Below are 21,075 nucleotides of genomic sequence, written 5' to 3'. Positions count from 1 at the left end.
CAGAATTGATATATAGTTTCATTAATTCATTTTTTAAATGTTGGTACTTTGTAAACCAGGTGGGGTTTTTTTAGTCCAGGCATAAAAGTGAAAAATCGACCACGCATTCAACATGTTACCTTGTGAAAAAATGTTTTTCCTGTCCCCTTGAAAAATGCTGGTGTACTCAAGACTTACAAGAATATATTGTATCTTTGGGAGAGCTGAGGATGTCATTGGAAGTATGGATGAATGCTGTAATGTTGGTTTTAATAGCTAGTCTTTTGACCTCTGTTAGTTATTGCTGTCATTATGGCAAAGCTTAAATAGACACAACCAAAAATCAAGGAACAGCTCTTCGAGAGCTGTCATGGAAGAAAAATTTCCATTTTAGAGTGCTAAATGAGGGCCTCTGCACCCAGGCCAGCCATAATATGTCAGCCCTGCAGCTAAGGCCAGCTCTCAAAGAGGGTTGAAAGAGGAAAACTGAAACGGAGATAAACAGAGAGAGAACTGAATTCAGCTTTGCCTTCCGTGAAACAAATCTGATTATGGCAAGGAAAATGTATATATGTTCACCACAAAATGAAGAGAAACACAGAAGCGAGAGAGAAATCCATCAAAAAATGCATAGCCTTGCCAGTGCAGCATCTCATGCAGCCTCATCAGCCCAGCAACACAGGGGTGGAGTGGAGATAGCCAGGGATACCAGAATTGCAGTGGGGGTCCCTCATACTATCGCCATTCGCACACAGGCTTGTCTCCCATCTCCAAACCTGCCTTCAGCCCCTGAGCTCCAGCGGGGAGCACCGCTTGGGCATACCTGATGGCTGAACCCTCTTTCTTGTGGTGCACTGAGTTGACAAAGCCAGGCAAGCTCAGAGCAAGCTCTGGGCACTTTGCTGTGAGCTGTTTTGCTTTGTATGGATGTGTCATCAGTTAGAGGGGGAAGAAGGGAAGGGGTTTGCCCTTCTCTTTGAAGAAATGTCTCTGCATTGTACATAGCTTTGGAACTCCCACAGGATCAGACCCCCTCTTGATGTCTTGAAGAAATTTGACTAAAAGGCTATGACATGAAAACCCGGAACTTTACGGAAAGTGACAGTTGATGGCTGCAGAGCCCTGAGGCAGGGTGAACAATGCCCACAGGGAGGCTCTGTTGGGAGGAATCTTGGTACATATGGTCTCATATCAAAAGCCACTTTGTTTCTTGTGGGAGGAGATAAGAAAAGAAAACAAACCCATGTTATAGCTGTTGCTAGTATCACCTAATGCAATGGTAAAAAGCATTGCAGTGGTGACGGAGGTATATGAACTCATGTGAAATAGAATAGAGTCTGAAGGAGAGGCAATGTAAACATTTGTTGAGTTTTATCAGCTGAAATTTGTGTGAAAAGAAACATTGCAAATGAAATTTCATTAATGCCTTTAACTTCCATAAACTGTAAATGGCTACAAGTGGAACACCAGAAAAAGAAAAAACAAAAAACAAAAAACAAAAACACCCAAACACAAAAAACCACCAAACACCAAAAACCTCTGCAAAAATCACTGACTTAAAAATCACTTCCACATTTATGACTGGACTTGTGAATTTAGTGATTCATTAAATTAATTTGATAAAGTAATTTGGTTTCTCTGTGTTAGTTTTTTCTACTTATATGGGAAAGCCACTAGTTAATAGGAAGCTGATGAGCTTTTTCTTTGTTTGTGTCAGGTGCTGAAACTAATCTGAACTTGAGGAGCAGGGAAGATCCAAGTGCATCAGATATTGGATCTGAAACCCAGGATAAAAATGCAAATAACCATGGAACTCAGTCATCTAATCCACTGTCCAGTTCTGTGACTGCTGAAAATGGAAATTCAGTATCAAATGGTAAGCAGTTTTTAATCCCAAAGCTCTTCTGACATAAAATTGCTGAAGTGCTTCCTTGAATGAGCTTTTTAAGTTATAGTCAAGCTGGAATCTTCTGAGTTGTGAAATATGTGTGTCTCTGGAACTGGCTTAACTTTGTATGTGTGAACTGATAAGCCCCTCTCCAATAAAAGCTGAATGTGAAGAAAATAAAACAGCCTCTGTTGAGGAATTTGTAATTAGCTCAGCTCCAAGTCTATAAGAAGCCTGAGGCATTGAGGACTGAGATTTCAGATTTCTCATCCTATAATCAATACAAATGGGACAGAAAATGGAAAAATCAGAATCTCCCTTTTCTACAGGTGCCTTACTAATGAGTGACAAATTGTTTATCATTGCTACAAGATGATCAAAATGATGCAAGAAGAATGACAGAAAGAATGAAAGCTTTCAAGGTCCTGAAAGCGTAAATCCTAAGGATATAACACCTGTATTACATAAAATCACACAATACAAATACACAAGTATGAATAGACACAAGACAAATAGAAAATATTTATGGAATGTGAAGAAGCAGATGTCTAAATACTTGCATGGCACTGAGTACACCTATCTTCATGCAGAAAACTTAAGTCTAAATATGGTTTGTGTAAGCAGAACAGTTGTATAGCCTTTATTGTTAAGGGTAGAGCTACACATAATGCAGTTGGTAGTCTGAGAGCTATATGGGAAAAATCAAAGGGAAAAAAATTTAGGTCAAGTGAAAATTGCATTTTGTTTAACAAATATGCTACCCTTCCTTTTAATAAAAAGGCTGGAGTATTGTGCAATGTTAATATGCAATGTTTTGAAATGAAAACCCATGCTTTATTATCAAAATGAAACATTTCAAAATCAAATAATTCCTTTCTTTTCAAGAAAACTTATTCTCAAAATTCTGGAGTGCTTGGCCAAAATAATTCTTCCTGCTCTCTCAGATAATCAGAGCAGAAAACTCATCCAGTCTGAGAAGTTATGAGTGTAAAGGTGCATTCATTCCTGTGTGGAACCAGGAGGAACACACTGCGACAGAAGAAAAAAGCCATCTTTGTCCATTACAACCATGTCCCCATTTGTATCAATATAATAATTTGGGGAGGAGGAAAGCATATTTTCAGTATGTATAACAGTCAGACTGTTAAATTAATGCAAAAACTGTGGGTAGACCAAGTCTTTGATTCCTTTCTATGACGTAGGATTTTAACCACATATTCTGATGTCCTAATGGGACCTGTGGGACATCAGCTTTTTATAAGAGGAATCATTTTATCCCCAGACCTGTTAACTGGGAGTTTAATCACAAGAGCCGTGTTTATTTCAGCTTAGGAATGAAATGATGCTTTACGTTTATAATTTGTGATGATTATAATTAAATTAGTAAACAATCTCAGTTACTGAACTATATAGTCAGTGCTTGAACAAAAGGCCAATTAATACGTGATATGGGTGCTTGGAACTGTGTGAAGTTTTTACCAGTGTATTTGTAACCACTAGTAGTCAAGTCTGTTCATATTGATAATATACAGTATCTACTATGTCTAAACTAATTATTTTTAAACTATTTGCAAATGGAAAGTTTAATCATAAAGGTGTAATGTCATGCAATGGAATTTTCCAGTAAGATATTTTTTCCATTAAAAACCACTGATTCATCAAACCTGAACTTTTCATGGAAGGTTACCAATTTTGATGCAGCTTTGATAAGGAATGGTTTTGATATTCACTGTATACTATGAGTAGAAAAAAAATTCCCTTTGAGTGTGGCAGTATCCCGCTGGGTAAGGAATTAGCATTATTTGTGGTAATTCAAGGTTCAAATCTTTGTTTTGCCTATCAGACTGTTGTAGAAATGATGCAAGCTTTTATTTTACCCTGATGCAGAGAAAAAACAGATTATAAATTTAGTGATACAGAATGCTAGTTTACCAGCCACCCTTAACAATAATTGAAAGAGTTGACAATATGGAAAACTTTGGTGTACTTTGATTACATGAATTCATAACCAGTTTTCCAATTTCCTTAGGAAAAAAAATTTTCCAGGATTCAACCTTACGATCTTCATGATTTTGAAATCTGTGTCTTATTGGATATATCTAGGCAATACTGATATTGTAGAATGTGCCATGAGATGTTTCTATGTAAAATACTTTTTCATTTGTTACTCTATCCCAAACTCCTCTAGCTTTGAGGAAAATAAAACCTGAAATGCATTATTAAATATTTGATACTGATATTACAAAATTCTTGAATAGTGTAATGTGCTTCCCACTGTTACACAGTGCAACTATATAATCTACTTTCCACTGGTAGAACTAAAATCTAGATTCATACATCACTCATATGAGTTAATACAGAAGCAATTTCTTAATTAAGACTAGTCTTTTACTGTCATGATGAAGTGTAGGCACCACTCCTCTGAAGCATCATGAACTTAAAGGCACTATGGTCATAAGAATAATCATTTTGATGAAGATGTTAATCTTACTTATAACCTGATGAATTTTTTAGAAAACCATTACTAAGCAGCTAAAAAGCTGGCTGGCTCAGCTTCCAAACAGATTAATGCTGTGTTGCTTTCAGAAGATGAGTTTAATTTCTGGCACGGCTGTTAGTTCAGAATTTTAAGAGAAGTTGCTTTTTCATTCTGTATAATGTAATCCTCCTCTTCTTTAGTTTATCTTTAATATTAGGAGTAACAACTTTCTACAGCTCTGTACCATCAAACTGTGACTTTTCTGCTACAAATCTTCCACACTGACCAGAGTTTTTAGTGTGAAAGAAAGCTTTTTTCATTTTCTAGTACAAACACAAAGAGTAATCAGAACGCCTATAATAACCTTTTATGTTACAATGCTGAAAGTTGTAATCCTAAATCACCCAAAATAGCAGATCCTCTGGTGGGAGACACTCAAACACTGCAGGTAGTTTACTGAAATTTGTCTCATTTCCAACTACTACCTAATAGGATCTAGAGAAGTGTTTAATCATTGAGTGAAATGTTTAAATATGCCCACTATAATAAGTGACTGACGTGACCTAACCTTTGTCAGTGAAAAGGATAAATTTCCCAGATATCTGACAGTTCTTTACCCCCAGTGGAGTGTGTTGTAGAGGTACTTACTCTGTGTAACCCAAGTGAAAATTGCAGTCGGTTTTGTATAGATGAGACAGCCCTGTTCGATGAAGGAGCACTGGGCTGCATTGTGCCTAATGCTCATACTGACACGCATTTTGCACAGTGCTGTTCATCCAGCTCCGCTGGCATGCTGCTGTCTCTTGAAGGAAGCCTCTCTGGTTATTCCTCTTCTCTTCAGTTATAACTGGGGTCCACTGCTTGTGTGTGGAGATCCATGTGAACAGACTCACCATATAGTTTACGCAGATTAACATAAGAGTAACTGTAAGAACCTGTCTGTTTCACCAAAAACCCTATGCATTATTCAGGTAAGGGGATTAGTCTTGTCTCACTTCAGCTGTTGAGAAGGTAGCCATTCTGTCTAAGCAAGTCACCTGTGGGCTAAGTCTGATATATAGTCTCTTGAAACTTAACACTAGGTCTAAGCACATCAGGCAACAAGTCGCAGAATGGGAGAGGTGTCACAGAAGATAACCTGAAAAAGGGCATGTGTCCATGACACAGGCTACATGCTGTCGAGCACAGAGCCTTACATCTTGCCTTTCCTGGTGATGCCTCTTTCACACTATAGCAGCCAATGTACCGAGTGGAGCTGATAAGTAGATCCAGCCTGTGTGTGAATGCAGAATCATGGAAGAAGGTAGAAAGTTTAGGAAATGATGTGTGGCCACAGTTGCAAAGACCCAGAGACTCTGTGGTGTTGCTTTTGTTTTGGAAATATAGATGTTCAAGGCCAGGAAGTGCAGGGTCTCCAGTTTGGAGGTAGGAGAGCCTATGAGACTAGAGGTTCTCTGGAACCAAAGAACGACTTCTAGATGTCCAGTGATCTAGATTTCAGTATTTGAGATGCAAGCTGTCTATCTGAAGGATCCTAAGAGAAGTATCTGAGAACAGGGCAGAAATGGGAAATAGGAAGTATAGGAAGAAGATCAGGGACTGAGTGTGGGATCTCCCTTTGAAGCAATATAGAAAAGGCATTACAGGAAGTAAGTGGGTAAAGGATTGGGTTTCTAGTTTGAATACACATATTGTTTTGGACAAGGCCTTATTCTTATGGCATACATTTCTTTCATTTAACTTCTCCAGATAAAGATTATTGATTGAATCATTTTCCTTACTATAATTTTCACCACCACATATAATTACAGTACTAATGTTAGCAAGCATGATTTTGCCAAAAAAATTGCCAAATTAGACTTACTTTCATAATGAGAATAGTTGCAAGAAAGCCCAGTCCAAATGGTGTAATTTGTGCTCCAGCCTGAACCCCTGATTAACTTACGTTCTTGCTCCTGCCCCTGCTAAACAGATACTTCCAACCTTGTGCTGAATTAAGCAAGGTCTTATTCAGTGCACAGCTGTGGTATCCTAATATTTACTTAGGTGTATGTAAAGGAAAAGTCTCAGAATGTAATCAACTACTCCAAACTTTATCTTTTCAAACTCCACCAAGCCTCTGCTTGCCATTTCTGTGATGACATGCTGTTGCTGTACATGGAAACTTTACTTATTTGATAAGACCTCTTATCAAAGTGTTTTTCATAGAAATAAACAGAAAATCATTGGTAACCTTATTCTTAGCTCAAGGCTGTCAGGGATGGTAGATCCTAAAGTGCATGAATATAGTGCAAAAGCAGTATCTTTTTCAAAACATGCTGCTTGCCTAGGAAAGTATTTTCATTCATTTATGGTGGTATAGAATCATGCAAATATTTTACATTATATCTCTTATTTGAATTAAATGAATAACACCTACTTTAAAAACATTTTGCTTTAAAATATGGATAACTTTGTTTGAGATGTATCCAGACTGAATCCATGTGAATAAATTATTTGTTCAGGAAATTATTTGGAAAAAGGAGATTTGTTTTGTGTTGACAAAGACTAGATTTTTGGAGGGAAATTATTTCAAGCATTTCATTTGACCAGAAATATGTGATTTTGCTGAGGGAGAATTTTAAGGTGGAGGACAGGGAATTTAATATAGGTAAAAAACGAATAGTTGTAACTTACATCTATTTTACAGGCCTAGCCTACTGGAGACCTTGAACATCAGACCTTGCCCCAGTACATACCTAATCATGGATCAGCTTCAAAAAGTCATAACTGTACCCCAAAATAACACATAGTTCAAATCACTGAGAGAACAGGGTCAGACTCCATCTCTGCACCTGGCAGAAAGGACTGAAATGCTGGATCCTCACAAGATTTGACCTGGCTCCTGAGCTGCAAGCAGGGGTTCCACCTTCTTCACTGCCTCTGTGGGTCCAGAGGAAGTCCAGATGATTTGAAGCTGTAGAAAAAGATCCATATTTATGAGTAATTTACATAAGCTTTATTCAGAAGAAATAAAGAAACCCCAGCTGTCTTTAGATACAAAGCTGCAGAGATGCACCATTATGAGGGAGAAACTAAAAGCAGAGTAGAGAGGCCAAAAAGGAATAAGGATCATTCCTTCTCTTTAAAATTCTTGTTCTGTTTCTCTTGCAGTCAGGTTATTCTATGGGATTATTCATGCAATTTATATTTTCACGAGTTAAATCATATATCAGTAACCATGTAAGAGTTAATGATCATTTATTAAAATAAAATAAATAAAGAAAAATGTAATACTGAAAATAGCAGGTTGGCAGACAAGCATGTTTCACAGTATGTTTCTATGCCAGTTTCATTATTGAACAAGAAACTGACCATGGAACAGAACTATATCTAGTGCAGTACCTAATCTCATAAGTAGTTTATGATTAATTATTGCATTTGAACTTTGTATTGTTTCCATTATGTTCCTGTGTATGTTGTGTATAATATGCAAAGAGTGCGGCTCACCTCATTTTTTCTTATCTAAGAGTTACACATCTAGGCCCAGAATCACCTTACCTAGTTTTAGCCACACAAAAGGTAGATATTTTGTCTAATCAAATACTTCAGATTTTATCCATTTCTAGTTAGTAAATCTCAGGTGATTTACTGAGAACAATTGAACTTGCACATCTCTTACCAGGATGAATCCTCTTCTCATGGTGGCTAGCTCTATTCAGTCAGCTAAAGAAGTAGTGATATGCTGTTTATGGATTCCACAGTAGCATGAAATTTTGAAATATATGCTATACGAAACAATACCAAAATTGCTGGATACCAGACCTACCATGGTGTCTGTGATTCTAGTTTGTGAGCGGCTTAATAATGCCTATTGTGGACTCACTGTGTTTCTGCTTCTGCCTTTGCTTCCCCTCATCCCGTCTTTCAGATCCTCTGAAGTGCTATGGGAATGGTCTTTCCACTCCAGCAGAAGTGATGGGGAAGTGCCGGCAGTGAGCCTCGCTCTAGGATCACTGTGCAGAAATGTTTGTTTGTCTTGACTACAGAGGGAGATTGCCTGGCTCTTTTACACTGGATGACTGTTTTTTACACAGCCAGATTTTGGGCAGCTAATTCCCACATGGATAGTGCACAATAAACACAGGAAATACAAAAAAACCCCTCTGTACTAAGGAGATGAAGTTGTAAGTCCTGGACCTACTATCAACTTCCCATGTAACCTAGAGACATTATTTGAGAGCAGACTGCAGGCCTGTTTTCCATTCCCTTTGCATTGCTTCTGTGATGAAAAGGAGCCAGGGGAAGAGGAGCCAGGGATTTCCGCATTGCAGGAGGAATCCCTGGCCAGTGTATAGGTAATGTGTTATTTGTAGGCTCTTTCAGTACAATTGCTCCTCCTTGAAACCAGCATACCTACCTGTGCTGCTGTTCATACTTGGTAAACAATAATTGTTCCAGTTTCAGTAAGCATGGAAATAGTAAATACCCAGGCAAATGTGTGATTTTTTCATTCTTTTTTGGTAAAATATGTCAAGGTCTTTTGAATCTCATGCTGAAATCAACCAAGGCATAAATGTCAGATTATAAATCAGTGTTGTTCTGCTTTAGGTTTACCAGAGGAAAATGAATATTCAAGACTGTCGGTCAGCACTACGGCAGGCTCATCGATTCCAAGACATAGGGAGAGCCACACTAGTCAGGTAAATATTTCATTGACAGTCTACTACAACCAGTAAAAGAGAAAAAAATAATAGTAGCTGTATGTTGAAACCTGTCTTAATTCAAATTTGTGTGTTGGCATTGAAAAATGCAGACTTCTTTTACAGGTTCGTATTGAGCTAAGGACAATAATTAATTTTTCTGGGAGGATAATCATCCTGAAAGGTTCTCATAGTAGAGTTCAAAGCTAATGAAACTTACTGTTGCTGAGGATGCTATTTTCACGGGAAAATAGGTCTCTTCACCCTGAGAGGACCAAGATGTTATCTCTCTCAAGATATTCATTCATACCACAAAAAGCTGAATGATAGGAATAAAAGCATAATTATATCATTCTTTTGTATATAAAAGCAGTGAAGACTTTACAAGTGGTCTTGTCTGTTTTTATATAAATATCCACAAGTAAAAATCAAAATAACAATTAAAACAGCAATAGGTACTAAGGTAGTGTGAAGCTTCTTTTAAAATTTCTGTTTAGTTAATGTCACTTTAAAATAACAACACAGAATTAAGTTTGATGTGCATTAAGTGAACAAAAGGGAATAAAATTTGTCATAATGTATTTTCTTCATTCTTTTCTTCAGCATTTTATACCTAATAGGAAACACTACTTTCTAAGTAGCCAACTCAGACATGAATGCATTCAAGAAATTTTGTTTTATTTCACTTAAATGGCATTAGTGTATTCTTCTGTTGTCTTTATGTCTTCAGTCCACTTTTCTAAAAAGGTAATCTGTCATTTATTTGAGATGACTGTAAGAATTTTATGGTAAAGCCCAATATTGTCCAAAGAGAAAATATGTTGGAGCTGAGAGGAATTTCCTTGACTGAAACCTATTTTACTAGAAGGTAAGGGAACTGCTTTATCACATTTAAGAGCTACTTGTTGTCTGTGAGGGACAGCTGACATTTCATTACAACAAAATACTGGCCCTAATCAAGTGAACGAATGTTTGGCTGTTGACTCCAACAGCAGTGGGATTCGATGTTCAATGTCATATTTGGTCTTCACATAACTTTGAAAAAAAATAGGTTTTAACTGAGTAAATAGGTGAGCAAACTAGTGCAAAAGCCTTCGCTTTTGTCCTTCTGCCCCAGTGTCCAAAGCACAGGCATAACTACAGTGCCTATTCTGAATTGAAAAATTGTGAAAAATCCACAAATCTTACACTAATCTCTGCAGATACATAAGTGAGGCCAGCCAGAGCTGCGCTGGCATACATAGGCACATACCCATTTTGCACACAGTAACAGATCTTTGCCATCACCATACCTCTCAGACTCTGAAAATGTACTTTGACCATATTGTGAAAACATGATTACAGGTCTTCTATCTCCAGATCAGTATAGTGGATGAGGATATGGGATTATGAAGATGACTGGAGGCAATGTTTTCAATTGTCTATGTTACACTTTTTAATGATCAACAAAATGCTTATTATAAGGCATGAGAGTGGCCAAATAGCACTCTCTAGTGAATGAAAAATCCAAGTCCCAGATGCTACTCCAGTTATAAACCTCACACACTGAGACACTTTTGTCCTGGAGCACGTTACAGTCCTGTTGCTAAAATGCTTGCCTGAGATCAAGGAGGATCATGTTTAAATTGCCACATCAGTACAGTGCATGGAGAGTTAAATGAACTGGGTATAGGGGAGCATTATCTTCTTATCTTTGCAAATGGAAACTGTATCCTTATGTGAAATTAGTCTACAACATTTAAATGTTTTATTTTAGAAGCAAGTCGTTAACCATTTGCAAACTTGTATGTTTGAATTTTCCAAAACTACTTGCCAAAAGCTGAACACGATTTCAATTCAGTACTTTGAAATGTCACTTTTCAGTAAATAGATGTTTTGCCAAAGTGTTTCACAAATCTTTAAAATAGATTCCATGCTATGTACTCAGAATTACATTCAGGGACATCCTTAAATGCAAGCTAAATAAGAACTGTGACAAGTTTAGAGAAGAGACCTGCAGTTCTGTGATATTTGATACAATTGCCTTAATGAATAAACATCTTCCAAAATGGTGTTGCCAAAAGAAGAAGAAAAAAGTCTTCCTCATACAAAAAGAAAAAAAAATCTTAAAAAGGTCTGTGCTCACAAGGCTGACAATTCTTACTGTAAAAAGCATTCCTCATCATTTCCAAAGCATGGCATATATTTGAAAATTATTGGTTTTAATTACAGTTGACATTTCTTAGCATGCTGCTGGTGACTCTAACAGCATACAACCCTATTGTAAAAGCCTTTGCCAGGCTTCACTGCAGTAACCTTATCACTTTAAAGTAATTCTTGTGCAGACATATGAAATAATAGGACAGATTGTTTCACAGATCTGTGAAGGTACTGATTGACTAATTGCTTTAGAGAGACAAACATAGACTGGGTCCTTGGATTTCTTGGCAGACACTCTGTCATTTCAGCTAAAGGAAACTGGTTCATTAGCTTTCAGGGACTTCTAATATTTATGGGGTTTTTTAATATCTCCCTGCTAGTTCCTTACTGAAGTGACGGGAGTTAATTTCATTTTTGTCACAGGATCTCAAGGCTCATATACATCCAACTAAAGTTTAGGCATTGTGGCTTACGGTACCATCATGTTGTCACATCAGGTGGCAATTACCTGCATCACTGCCTGATACTTCCTGCACATTACAAACCTACACACTTCAGAGAGCAAATTCTTCAGCTCAATATCTGTCGACATGCATTATAAGGATCAATCTTTTAACAAACATTTTTGGAAGCAATTACCAAGTATAAAATATCATGGAGATGGGAACTCAGCAACTTAACTGATCATCTCCAAAGTCAAGTCTGCTGAAAACAAAAAATTAAGTTCACTGTTGGCCATAAATGGTACTTCTCTAGGGCAATTGTTACTTAAAGGTCAATTTTTATCAGAATGAATAAGGACAAAAATTGAAAAAAATTGTTAAAATACTAATAAAATATTTCTCATTTGGAAGTTATGGAATAAAATTCTACTTAATTCTGCTAGAAAAAAGGGGAAGAGTATTAAAAATAAAGTTTGATTTTTGTCTTATCAGAAATGAAAGAACTTACATCAAAAGAAATGAAAGACTTCCATGTTAAAAGAACAAGTATGGTTTTTTTTAAAAGAATACCTTTTTCTTCATGTTGTTCTATGGCTGTTCAGTTGTAAACTTCCAAGTGATTATATCTATAGATTGCAAGTAAGTACCACATAAAAACATAAAGTATCTAACATCTGATATAACACTGTAACATCATCTTCATCCTCAATAAAGATGAAAAACAAACCATGAATGTGGGGGCCAAACCAGTTACCAAGAAGTTCCATGCACTTTATTTTGTTCAGACAGTAGCTCTTTTAGAAACTATTTGTTAGCAAAGAGCCACACATATTCTTTTCACAAGCCTAGCACACCAGCTTCCATGTATTTTGTGCTTTCCTTGTAAACCAAAACATTCTAGTCAAGGAAATCTTCAAAATGCAAACTAGAAATCTTCAGTAAGATGGCACTGCAAGAAACAATATCATAATCTACCCTTATGAGAAAGCTTACTTTGCTCTTAGTGACTAAGCCCACATATATCAGCTGCAAGGACTGCTTCTAACTCAGCTTCTACTGAAAACGTTTTGGTAGCTGTGCTGCGCCTCTTGCTCCCTGAACAGCAGAAAACTAGGAAACTTCCTTTTCCAAACTTGATTTAAAATTACTGATTTAACATTATTTAAATCCTTATTGTTTCAAATTGTTTCAGTGATTTGTTTAAAAAGTTCAGGACTTCCAAATGTGCCTGGATCTGTAGTCTTGAATTCTTATCCCATAATTTCCTTCCAGAGGCAAAGAAACCATGAAAATGGAAGAGATGTTTCTTCTGGTCATTTGTGCCATAATCTTGCTTAGATAGAAAATTTTGTTATGCCTAAGAGTCATTTCTACTCAGTCACACTCCAGGAAGTGATCCCAAAGCCTACTGGAGACTCCACAAATGTTGAAATTGCTTAGCAGGGTCTAAAACTCAAAACCTCCTCTAAAATAAAAAAAAGATTTATAAAACATTACCTCTGTGTTCTTTCTCTTTTACACGAAGCATTTCTCAGTTCCTTAGTCAGTACAATGGGCTCTCTTCTCCAAACTGTATTTATTGCTTCCTCTGTTCTCAATAGCTCCTATGAGTGTGTATGTTTAAAAGATAGAGCATAAAGACTGTTGAAATATATAAGTTCTTTGGAATGTCAGCAACAGCAGCAAGATGAAATAGAGTCAACAAAAGCAAGATTGTATCTTTGGCACCTCACACAAAAGCTAAGTGGCCCTGTTGTCTTCTTTTTCACAGATCCAGGACTGTACTTCTTTTATTTTTGGTAAAAATATTTTAAAGTTGTTATTAACATCCACTACAAAGTGGGATGTGGTGTGAGTAGATGAAGAAAAGCAGGCCAGCTAAAAGATTCCTTGTTTTTTATGTGGGCAGCAACAAGCAACATGGTCTGTCTGTAATGGGATGAGATGGACAACCTGGAGATAATGAACAGATGGGAAGTGAGGGGCAGATTAAAGACTAGAATGATAATAAGCGTGTGTGTGGGGTGGGAGTGGGGAGTAAAACAGGCACCAGATTAAGGATGATTCAGAGAAGTAAGGTTGGAGGAAGAATGAAATGACTGAGAAAGAAAGTAAATAATAAAATGGAAAAGGGGATTTAGAAAGAGGAAAGAAGGAAGAGCCAGAGAGAACTAAAAAAAAAATAGAGAAGTGAGAAAAAAACTAAAAGGAAGATAAGAAAAACAGGAGGGAAAGAACCAAGGACAGAGCACAGGGTGGTGGATTAAAAAGAGAGGACTAAGGAGTAAAGAAGTACAAAGTCTATGTGATGTTCCATATGATATTCATCTTCATACACATATCAATGTGATCTTTTATGTTTCATAAAATAAAAATAATTGTAATGATCCACCTACATTTATAAGGTTGCTTTCTATGAAAGTTAGTTTGCAACCTGAACATTCAGCCATCCAAAATGAAAGGTAGAAATTTCCCATTAAAAGGTGCAAAGCCTCTTTGTTCAGTTTAGCTTTCTAATGGCTGAATGTCGGCTTATTTGTAAGATGTCACATGCATTCAGCGTCCTATGGAAATACTTCCAGAACAAGACACAAATAAGCAAACAGCTTGCCATCCTAGTAGGTTAAGTAATATCAGACTTACAATACACCCTGGTGTAAGATTTTGATTACCCACTTCTGAAACATGTTTTATCTGTCATGTGCTCAAAGAGCTAAGATAAAAAAATGATGGTTATTTTTTCACATATTGTTATATTAAAAAATCTGCAGTCTTATCTCTTCTATTTTGTTTAAACCCCATAGTGCAGGTTGGCAGATTGCAGTAATATAGGAGCCAACATCTGACAATGAAAAATTGGAAATGTCTTTTCATATTCGTGAAGAATGTATTTATTGTTTCATTATAGCTTAAGCCATAGCTCTTATTTCATGAAATCTCATTGCTTTCAACAGTCCCTTCCCTCAGAAAGAGCTGCATATTCATTATAGTTTCAAGGGTCGCCTTTGTTCCTACTTGATTTAATATTTGTTGCCAATCACTTCTTTTGTTGACTGTTTAAAAGTTTTTAAAAAATGAATAGTCAAGAACACAGTGTGTTGCTATCCCCTGTCCACTGTCACAATTCTAAACACTGGGTTCTAACATTTGTTATTAATGTCTGTCGCATTTGCCTATTAATTGGAAGTAATCTTTGATCATCTTTGAAGCAAAATGTGGCAATCAAACAAGTCTGGTGTATTAAAAAAATCACTAATGCCTTTGTAAACACATAACATCCAAGAGAGGACTTAGAATGTTATATATTTATCATTTATCTGTATCAGTATATCCCCCTGAATTGTGTTTTTTGTTTTGACAGTAATGTCAAAGAATTCTCTTTGTAGTGTCACATACAGACAAAAATCAGGTCTTATAACACAGTGCAGCTTTATTTTTAGAAGACTTACAGTCACAAACATGTGCCCTATAGATTAAATGGTGTGAGGTAACTCATAGTATAAAGTCATCAGTAGGTACAGTATCTTGTGTTTCTGTATCAAGGGATTTTGGAGGACTGATGCCCCTCTCCTCAGCAAGTATGTCCTAGATCTGACTGCTGTGACCGCCAAAAGGGAAAGTGCAGATTCTCCTCTTTGAACCAGTAGATGCCACAGTCAGCTCTCTACACATTCGAGGCCCCTTTTCTGTCTCCACTGCTTCATCCTCATTGCATTTTCCCCTGGTAGAAGGCTGTGACTGTTAAGGAGAAGGGAACAAAACCTCCTGAGCACCCCTGTGCCCTCCCTAAGGTCAGGTGTTTGTCTAAAGTATGTAGTTATTCCCCTTGGGCTGCTGCAATGACCTTAAAATGCTGCTTCAAATTTGAGTTCAATGGAAGTGTGGTCCACTACCCTACCGAGAGTACCTGTGGAGAGTGACTTCACTTCTGACTTAGTCATAAGTGCCTGGTGTAAGAGAGAATAAACTCGTCCCTCTGCCCTTCATTCTCTTGCTGTCACACACTGCTGCATACATGTAGATCAGCAGAGATTTAGAGTGATAACAGACCATAAATTAAGTGGTGTTTGCCTCTAATGCTGTTTGACCATAAGTGTAGTGTTTTTATACAAGAAATAGTACACAATACTAGCAAATATGAGTTGATAATTTTTTTTTTAATTGCTTTGAAAGCATTGTGGCCAAACCTAGTATGTAACTGATCAAGTAAAATATCTCCATTAATACCACAAAGCAGCAGTGGTCAATTAAGTAGCAACATGATTCAGTTTTTCAGATATTTTTTGTTACATTAGGTACAAAGTGGTATCAGCATTTCTAGGTCAGCTGTTCTGAAGACCTCTAGGATAAATTATTTGTTTTCAGAGCTCATCTTGAGAAAGACATAGTTGCTGTCCCGAACATGATCTTTCTCTCAAGCATCAGAGGCAAATTAGGAGGATGTTCTGAAGGTTTTAAAGAGCATTGTGTAGTCAGTTTTTCTGGAAAGATAAATATTACCTTACAGAAAAAAAACCAGTATATTTCAATATTTGTTGATGCATTAGTTACTGTGGGAAGGTGTCATTTTCTAGGTGATATCAGAAATCTAGAGTTGAAAGAAACTCAGCCAACACAAATAATAATAAATAATTGAAGTGCACAAGACCCAAATAAGTAAATAAAATACACTGTTGTTTTGAATGTATAGGCTTGTCCAACTGTATTCCCAGCTCAGGTAATCAGAGTGCCTGACGTGTGCTGTCATATATTACTGAACTTTGCCTACTGTGTTCTGATACTTTCTGCCAGATTACACATTACAGCTATACTCAGGATTTGTGTACTGATTTTATTTTGCAAATATATAATATCTTTGTTTGATTGCTGAAATACCTGCAGGCTGTATGGAAGATAATTAACCTAATGAATTGAGAATATTGTGGTCCCAGGCATGTTACTACCTCACTGAGGGAAAGGTACAAAAGTACAGAAGACCAAGCCCTGTTTTTACAACTAAAATGTATTCCTGGAAAAAAAAAAAAAAAAAAAAATCACCAAAAACCAACCCCCCACCCCCCAAAAAAACAAACCAGAAAACCCCAAGAGTATGAGAGAAAATCAGCTTACACCAGAAATAGCACTGCAGTCAGTTGAAGAATGTAAAATCTTCTGTCTGAGATGCACAAAAAGTATATATAGCCCAGGAGTCTCTTTCTGACAAAAATGAGAAGGTGCCGCTGCTGAAGGAAAAGAGAGGGGTGCAGCGTGCAGCTTTGGCTAGTGTGATCTCTCAGTTTACAACAGTCTGTGAGGAAGAGCCTCCTGGAGGCGGAGTTCACTTTGTAGCTAGTAATCCATAGTGGACTTTTCTTTCATTAAGTTTTCTGGAAAATCCTTTCAGAAAGCCAAACCAAGGCAAACAGAGGAATTATTTTTTTTTAGGATGAAGATTGAGAGTTTTCCAAATGCCATGTTATCGCAGAGGTCTGGACTGGGCAATCAAAGTTGCCTGTGCCTGCGTGGTCTCTGGCACCAGAATATCCTGCTTCCAGCATCGCCCCACGACTGATGTTTGGAAGCAAATTAAATCTGTCCCTCAGAAAATCCAGATAGCTAAAAAATGCTCGTCAGAAGGTTTCTTCCTGACTCTCAGTGATCTGATTTTGTTCAGAAATGTAGTCCCTTTTTAGTTTTATTTTAAATACAAAGTTACTTCTAAGATTACCCTCAATTTTTAAATATCAGCAAAGTATAACTTCCGTTAGTATGTCATCTATATAACATCTGTTCTAAAGGTTGTTTATTCTTTTGATGTAATAAGAAATTTTAACTGAGAAAGAAAAAAATATTTTCTTGTTTAGAACAAAGCAAATGCAATCTATATATCAGTTATGGATCTCATGTTTAACTCTGTTTAAGCTGGCATACCTCCTCGAGAGTAATGCCAGAATTGCACCAGACAGAGCACATGTTGTCTTTGCCATTTTCTCCTTTCCAATAAACCCATTTGCCTCCCGTTTGGAGAGTTTTATTTTTGGAGATTGTAAGGTTGCTCCAACACAAAGAAAAGTCAGCAGCAGTTTAAAAGAACAATTAACTAAAATCATTCTGTTGTTGCATATCAAGTTATTATGTCCAGTGGGTCTGCATTTGCAAAAAAATGCATGTCCCACCATTTGTAAGACGATCACATGAATCAGCTTGGGTCCCAGTGGTACATTTCTATTTGAAGATTTTTAATTGGAATTTAGAAGCATGTAAACTCATTTATCATAGCTGCTCTCTACTCCCTGCTGGGGTCTTACATGGCCAATGCAGGTTCCCCAGTCAAACACAGATTTACATATTGATTTGATTTATGTTGAATGCTTGCCTAGGCTTCTTAACACACCCTTGGTTTACTGTGTGCTTTCCCTTTGTATCTTTAAATGAGTATTGTATTGGTAAATAACAGGTAGGCTGACAGGTTGGGGGTTTGTTTTTTTTTTTTGATTCAAGAATTGGTGGAAAAGCAATCCTTTCCTGACTTATACTTTTTTGTAACATAGAAAAAATCAAACATATCTGTTTGAACCTGAATGGTCAGTGTTTTTGGAGAGGTTGCAGTGTGCCTGTCCTGTAGTTTGGAAAAAAAGATGTGACGTGCAGGTTTGGAAGCAGTTAGCACAGGAGCTTGTCAGAGGCAAAAGGAAAACAGAGAAAGATGAAGTCATTAAACCGAGTTAGAAACATTAGTGTGAGAGAGATGCATGCCTGTCACAGGTTGAATCAAAATGTGTTGGTCTTGCTAATAATTGCATACAGTAAGAATTCTTTCCAGAATTACTGAAAGAAATAGTGTCTTTAATTTTGAAGTGAGAGGTGAGAACATCCTGATCACTTCTTTCTTTAAAACTGATGATCCATAGGAGACCCACTGGGGTTTGTGAACTGCTTTTGAGGGCTCTAATAAAGGTAACTGTGAGTCACCTATTGGCTGAAATTTGTTCTGCTTACATTTTTAGGCATCCTACAAACTGGAAAAGATTAAAAACATGGGTTTTGTCAAGGCAGTTCCATTTCTAAGATAATTATGATAATTTATTACCAAGATTTTACATTTATTGCATAATTCACTTAAGATCCTGATCAAATTTTAGAAAGGTAAAATCATTGCTGTTCTAGACTCAGTCTCCCCAGAGATTCCATGATGGGACATCAACTTTACTAACAATTTAAAACACTAATGGAAGAGAAACATAATAATGCTATAATAATTAATTGTGAACATTTATGGACAGTTACTTTAAAGCACAACATTGACAAATCTATTAAAGGAAATAATTGGCAATATTTCTCTGAAGGGAAAATATGGACTAGCTACCTCATGCAAATGCCTTAGGAGCACAGGTTTATATGCTATACATGTCCTTAAATTGTGTTGTGATTTAAATATCTGTTTTCTGTTGTACTTATATGTCTATATTTAGGAATTTTACTAAAACTTACAGAAGCAACCAAAACCAGAAATGTAATAAAACATGCAGAGCTACATTTTGTGCAAAGAAAATTATTTGTATGTTTTAACATCCAAGAATGTAATTAAATTCTTCTTTACATTTTTTTGGTGAATAGTAGTAGAAAAATCAATGCAATCATAAATGACCAAAAAAAATTACTAGAGTGCAGTACACATATTTTTGAAAAAGTAAACCCTACATTTGGTCAGAGAGAGAGCAGAATGAGGTGAAATACTCAAAAGAATCTGCTAATGCAAATTAATAAATCTGTGTTTGGCAGACAGTTAACCATAACGTGATGATTAAGACTGTGTTTGCATTTGCACACAAACAGACAATATAAACTCTTTGTTACTTCTGAATGTTACAAAATATCCTCTGTAAAGTTATAGCATTTTATCTTTTAATACAGAATGAATTTCCTGAGATTCTAGAGCCAACTCTCTAAATAACTCAAAAAGATTAACAGCTCCATTTACAATTAACTTTAATTTATCTAGCATATCTTTTGTCACAAATTATTTAAAAATGTGAAACCTCTAACTTTCTATAATTAAAAACTCACTGACTTTTTTAACTAGCCTAAGAAATAAGACTATAATTAAAATAACTTATTGCCTTATCTTATGGCAACTCATCCTGATTCTAAGACAAAGCTAAAATTCAGTATCTATGCTTTAGGCCGTAAAGTGAAATTTAGGCAGAATTTAGAAGCCTATCAGAAGGCGGTTCAGGGGCTCATCTTCCAACGACTATGCAATACTTAAATATGTTAAGTCAGTAGGTAAAATTGTGCTCTAAGATTTTCATGGTTGCCAGCATACAACCAAAGGGCTCTGTCTCCACTATCTCTTGTGTGCTAAAACCACAAGAGACTCACTCTGAAGGATTTGCTTTAGCATACTTATCACACATGGACAGCATAAAGCACAGGAGCCAAAATCCATCTTCCTTGCACTCTGAGTCCACCTCTTGTGGTTGCAGTGTCCTCTCAGCATGTGGGAACTTGGTCTCTTCGTTAACCTGACAGAAGTCAAAGCCACATCTTCTGATTTCCCAATATATGTTCTAACCACTAGATAATGGTGAAAGACCTTCCGTGCATGTCCAGATGGAACCAAGCCATTGTGCTCTGTCACCAACCAAAATCCCTAGTGTCAGGAAGAGAGCACTTGCTTCTGTAGTCTGATAGTTTGGGCTGTGAGGTGGGAGGAACAAATCCTGGGATCTCTTCCCTGGGCTGTTCATTACAAATTTATTTTGTTCATCTTGCCATATTTTGGAGTGGAAAATATGGATCTTGTTTAACTGCTTCAATCCATAGCAGTTTCCAAGGAATAGCTTTGGTAACTCCACAAGCTTTGGTAACTCCACATGCTCTTCTCTTGTTGTTTTGTTGATTAGGGATACCAATTAAACTCAGGCACTTCACTTGTGCATCAAGGAAGTCTTGGACACTTCAGCTTTTCTTGTTTGCTCAATAAGGACTCTGGGTACCAAACACAGGGATGGCGTTTCCACCAGATGGCAGGGGTACTAAATGCTAGGTATTCAAATGTTATATGTTTTTGTGGGTCTAGCCCAAATGCTATGTCTGATTGACCATTGACTTTGAGTAGGAAAATCCTGGTCTACAGCTGGTACCATCTCTACCCCTTAATGGCTGAAGTTGAAAAGATCAGTAGTCTTAAAGTAATTACTTCCTACACACCTCATTCACCCTTCACAAAATACCTGTTTGGGATATAGAATAATAATGAAGAAACATAGCTTGCTGGTTTACATTGTGCTTCTTGTGGAATTATTCAGTAAATCCTTTCTATAATTAATATATATAATAAATCTTTATCACGGGTCTAATCATGAATGGAAAAGATAAAAGATATGTTATTCAAATAGATCAAATTAAATTAATTGATTCATTTAAAGCTCTGCCATTTCTTGTACATTTCCCCCCATTTCATTTCCACTGCATTTCCATTGC

The 21,075-nt window shown here is 36.7% G+C and overlaps 1 protein-coding gene across 3 annotated transcripts in view; it reads left to right on the top strand.

The window, feature by feature from the left end:
- Positions 1-21,075, top strand: part of MYO16 (myosin XVI) — a 403,249-nt gene that overhangs the window by 374,064 nt on the left and 8,110 nt on the right. For all 3 annotated transcript variants that reach the window (XM_074859294.1, XM_074859293.1, XM_074859292.1), the window contains exons 33-34: positions 1,697-1,855; positions 8,937-9,028. In XM_074859294.1, coding sequence (XP_074715395.1) covers positions 1,697-1,855; positions 8,937-9,028 — 251 coding nt within the window. The remainder of the gene's footprint in view (positions 1-1,696; positions 1,856-8,936; positions 9,029-21,075) is intronic.

This window comes from Strix uralensis, chromosome 2 (assembly GCF_047716275.1).
Source record: "Strix uralensis isolate ZFMK-TIS-50842 chromosome 2, bStrUra1, whole genome shotgun sequence".
NCBI classification, from domain to species: Eukaryota; Metazoa; Chordata; class Aves; order Strigiformes; family Strigidae; genus Strix; species Strix uralensis.
This window is presented reverse-complemented; position numbering and strand designations above follow the sequence as displayed.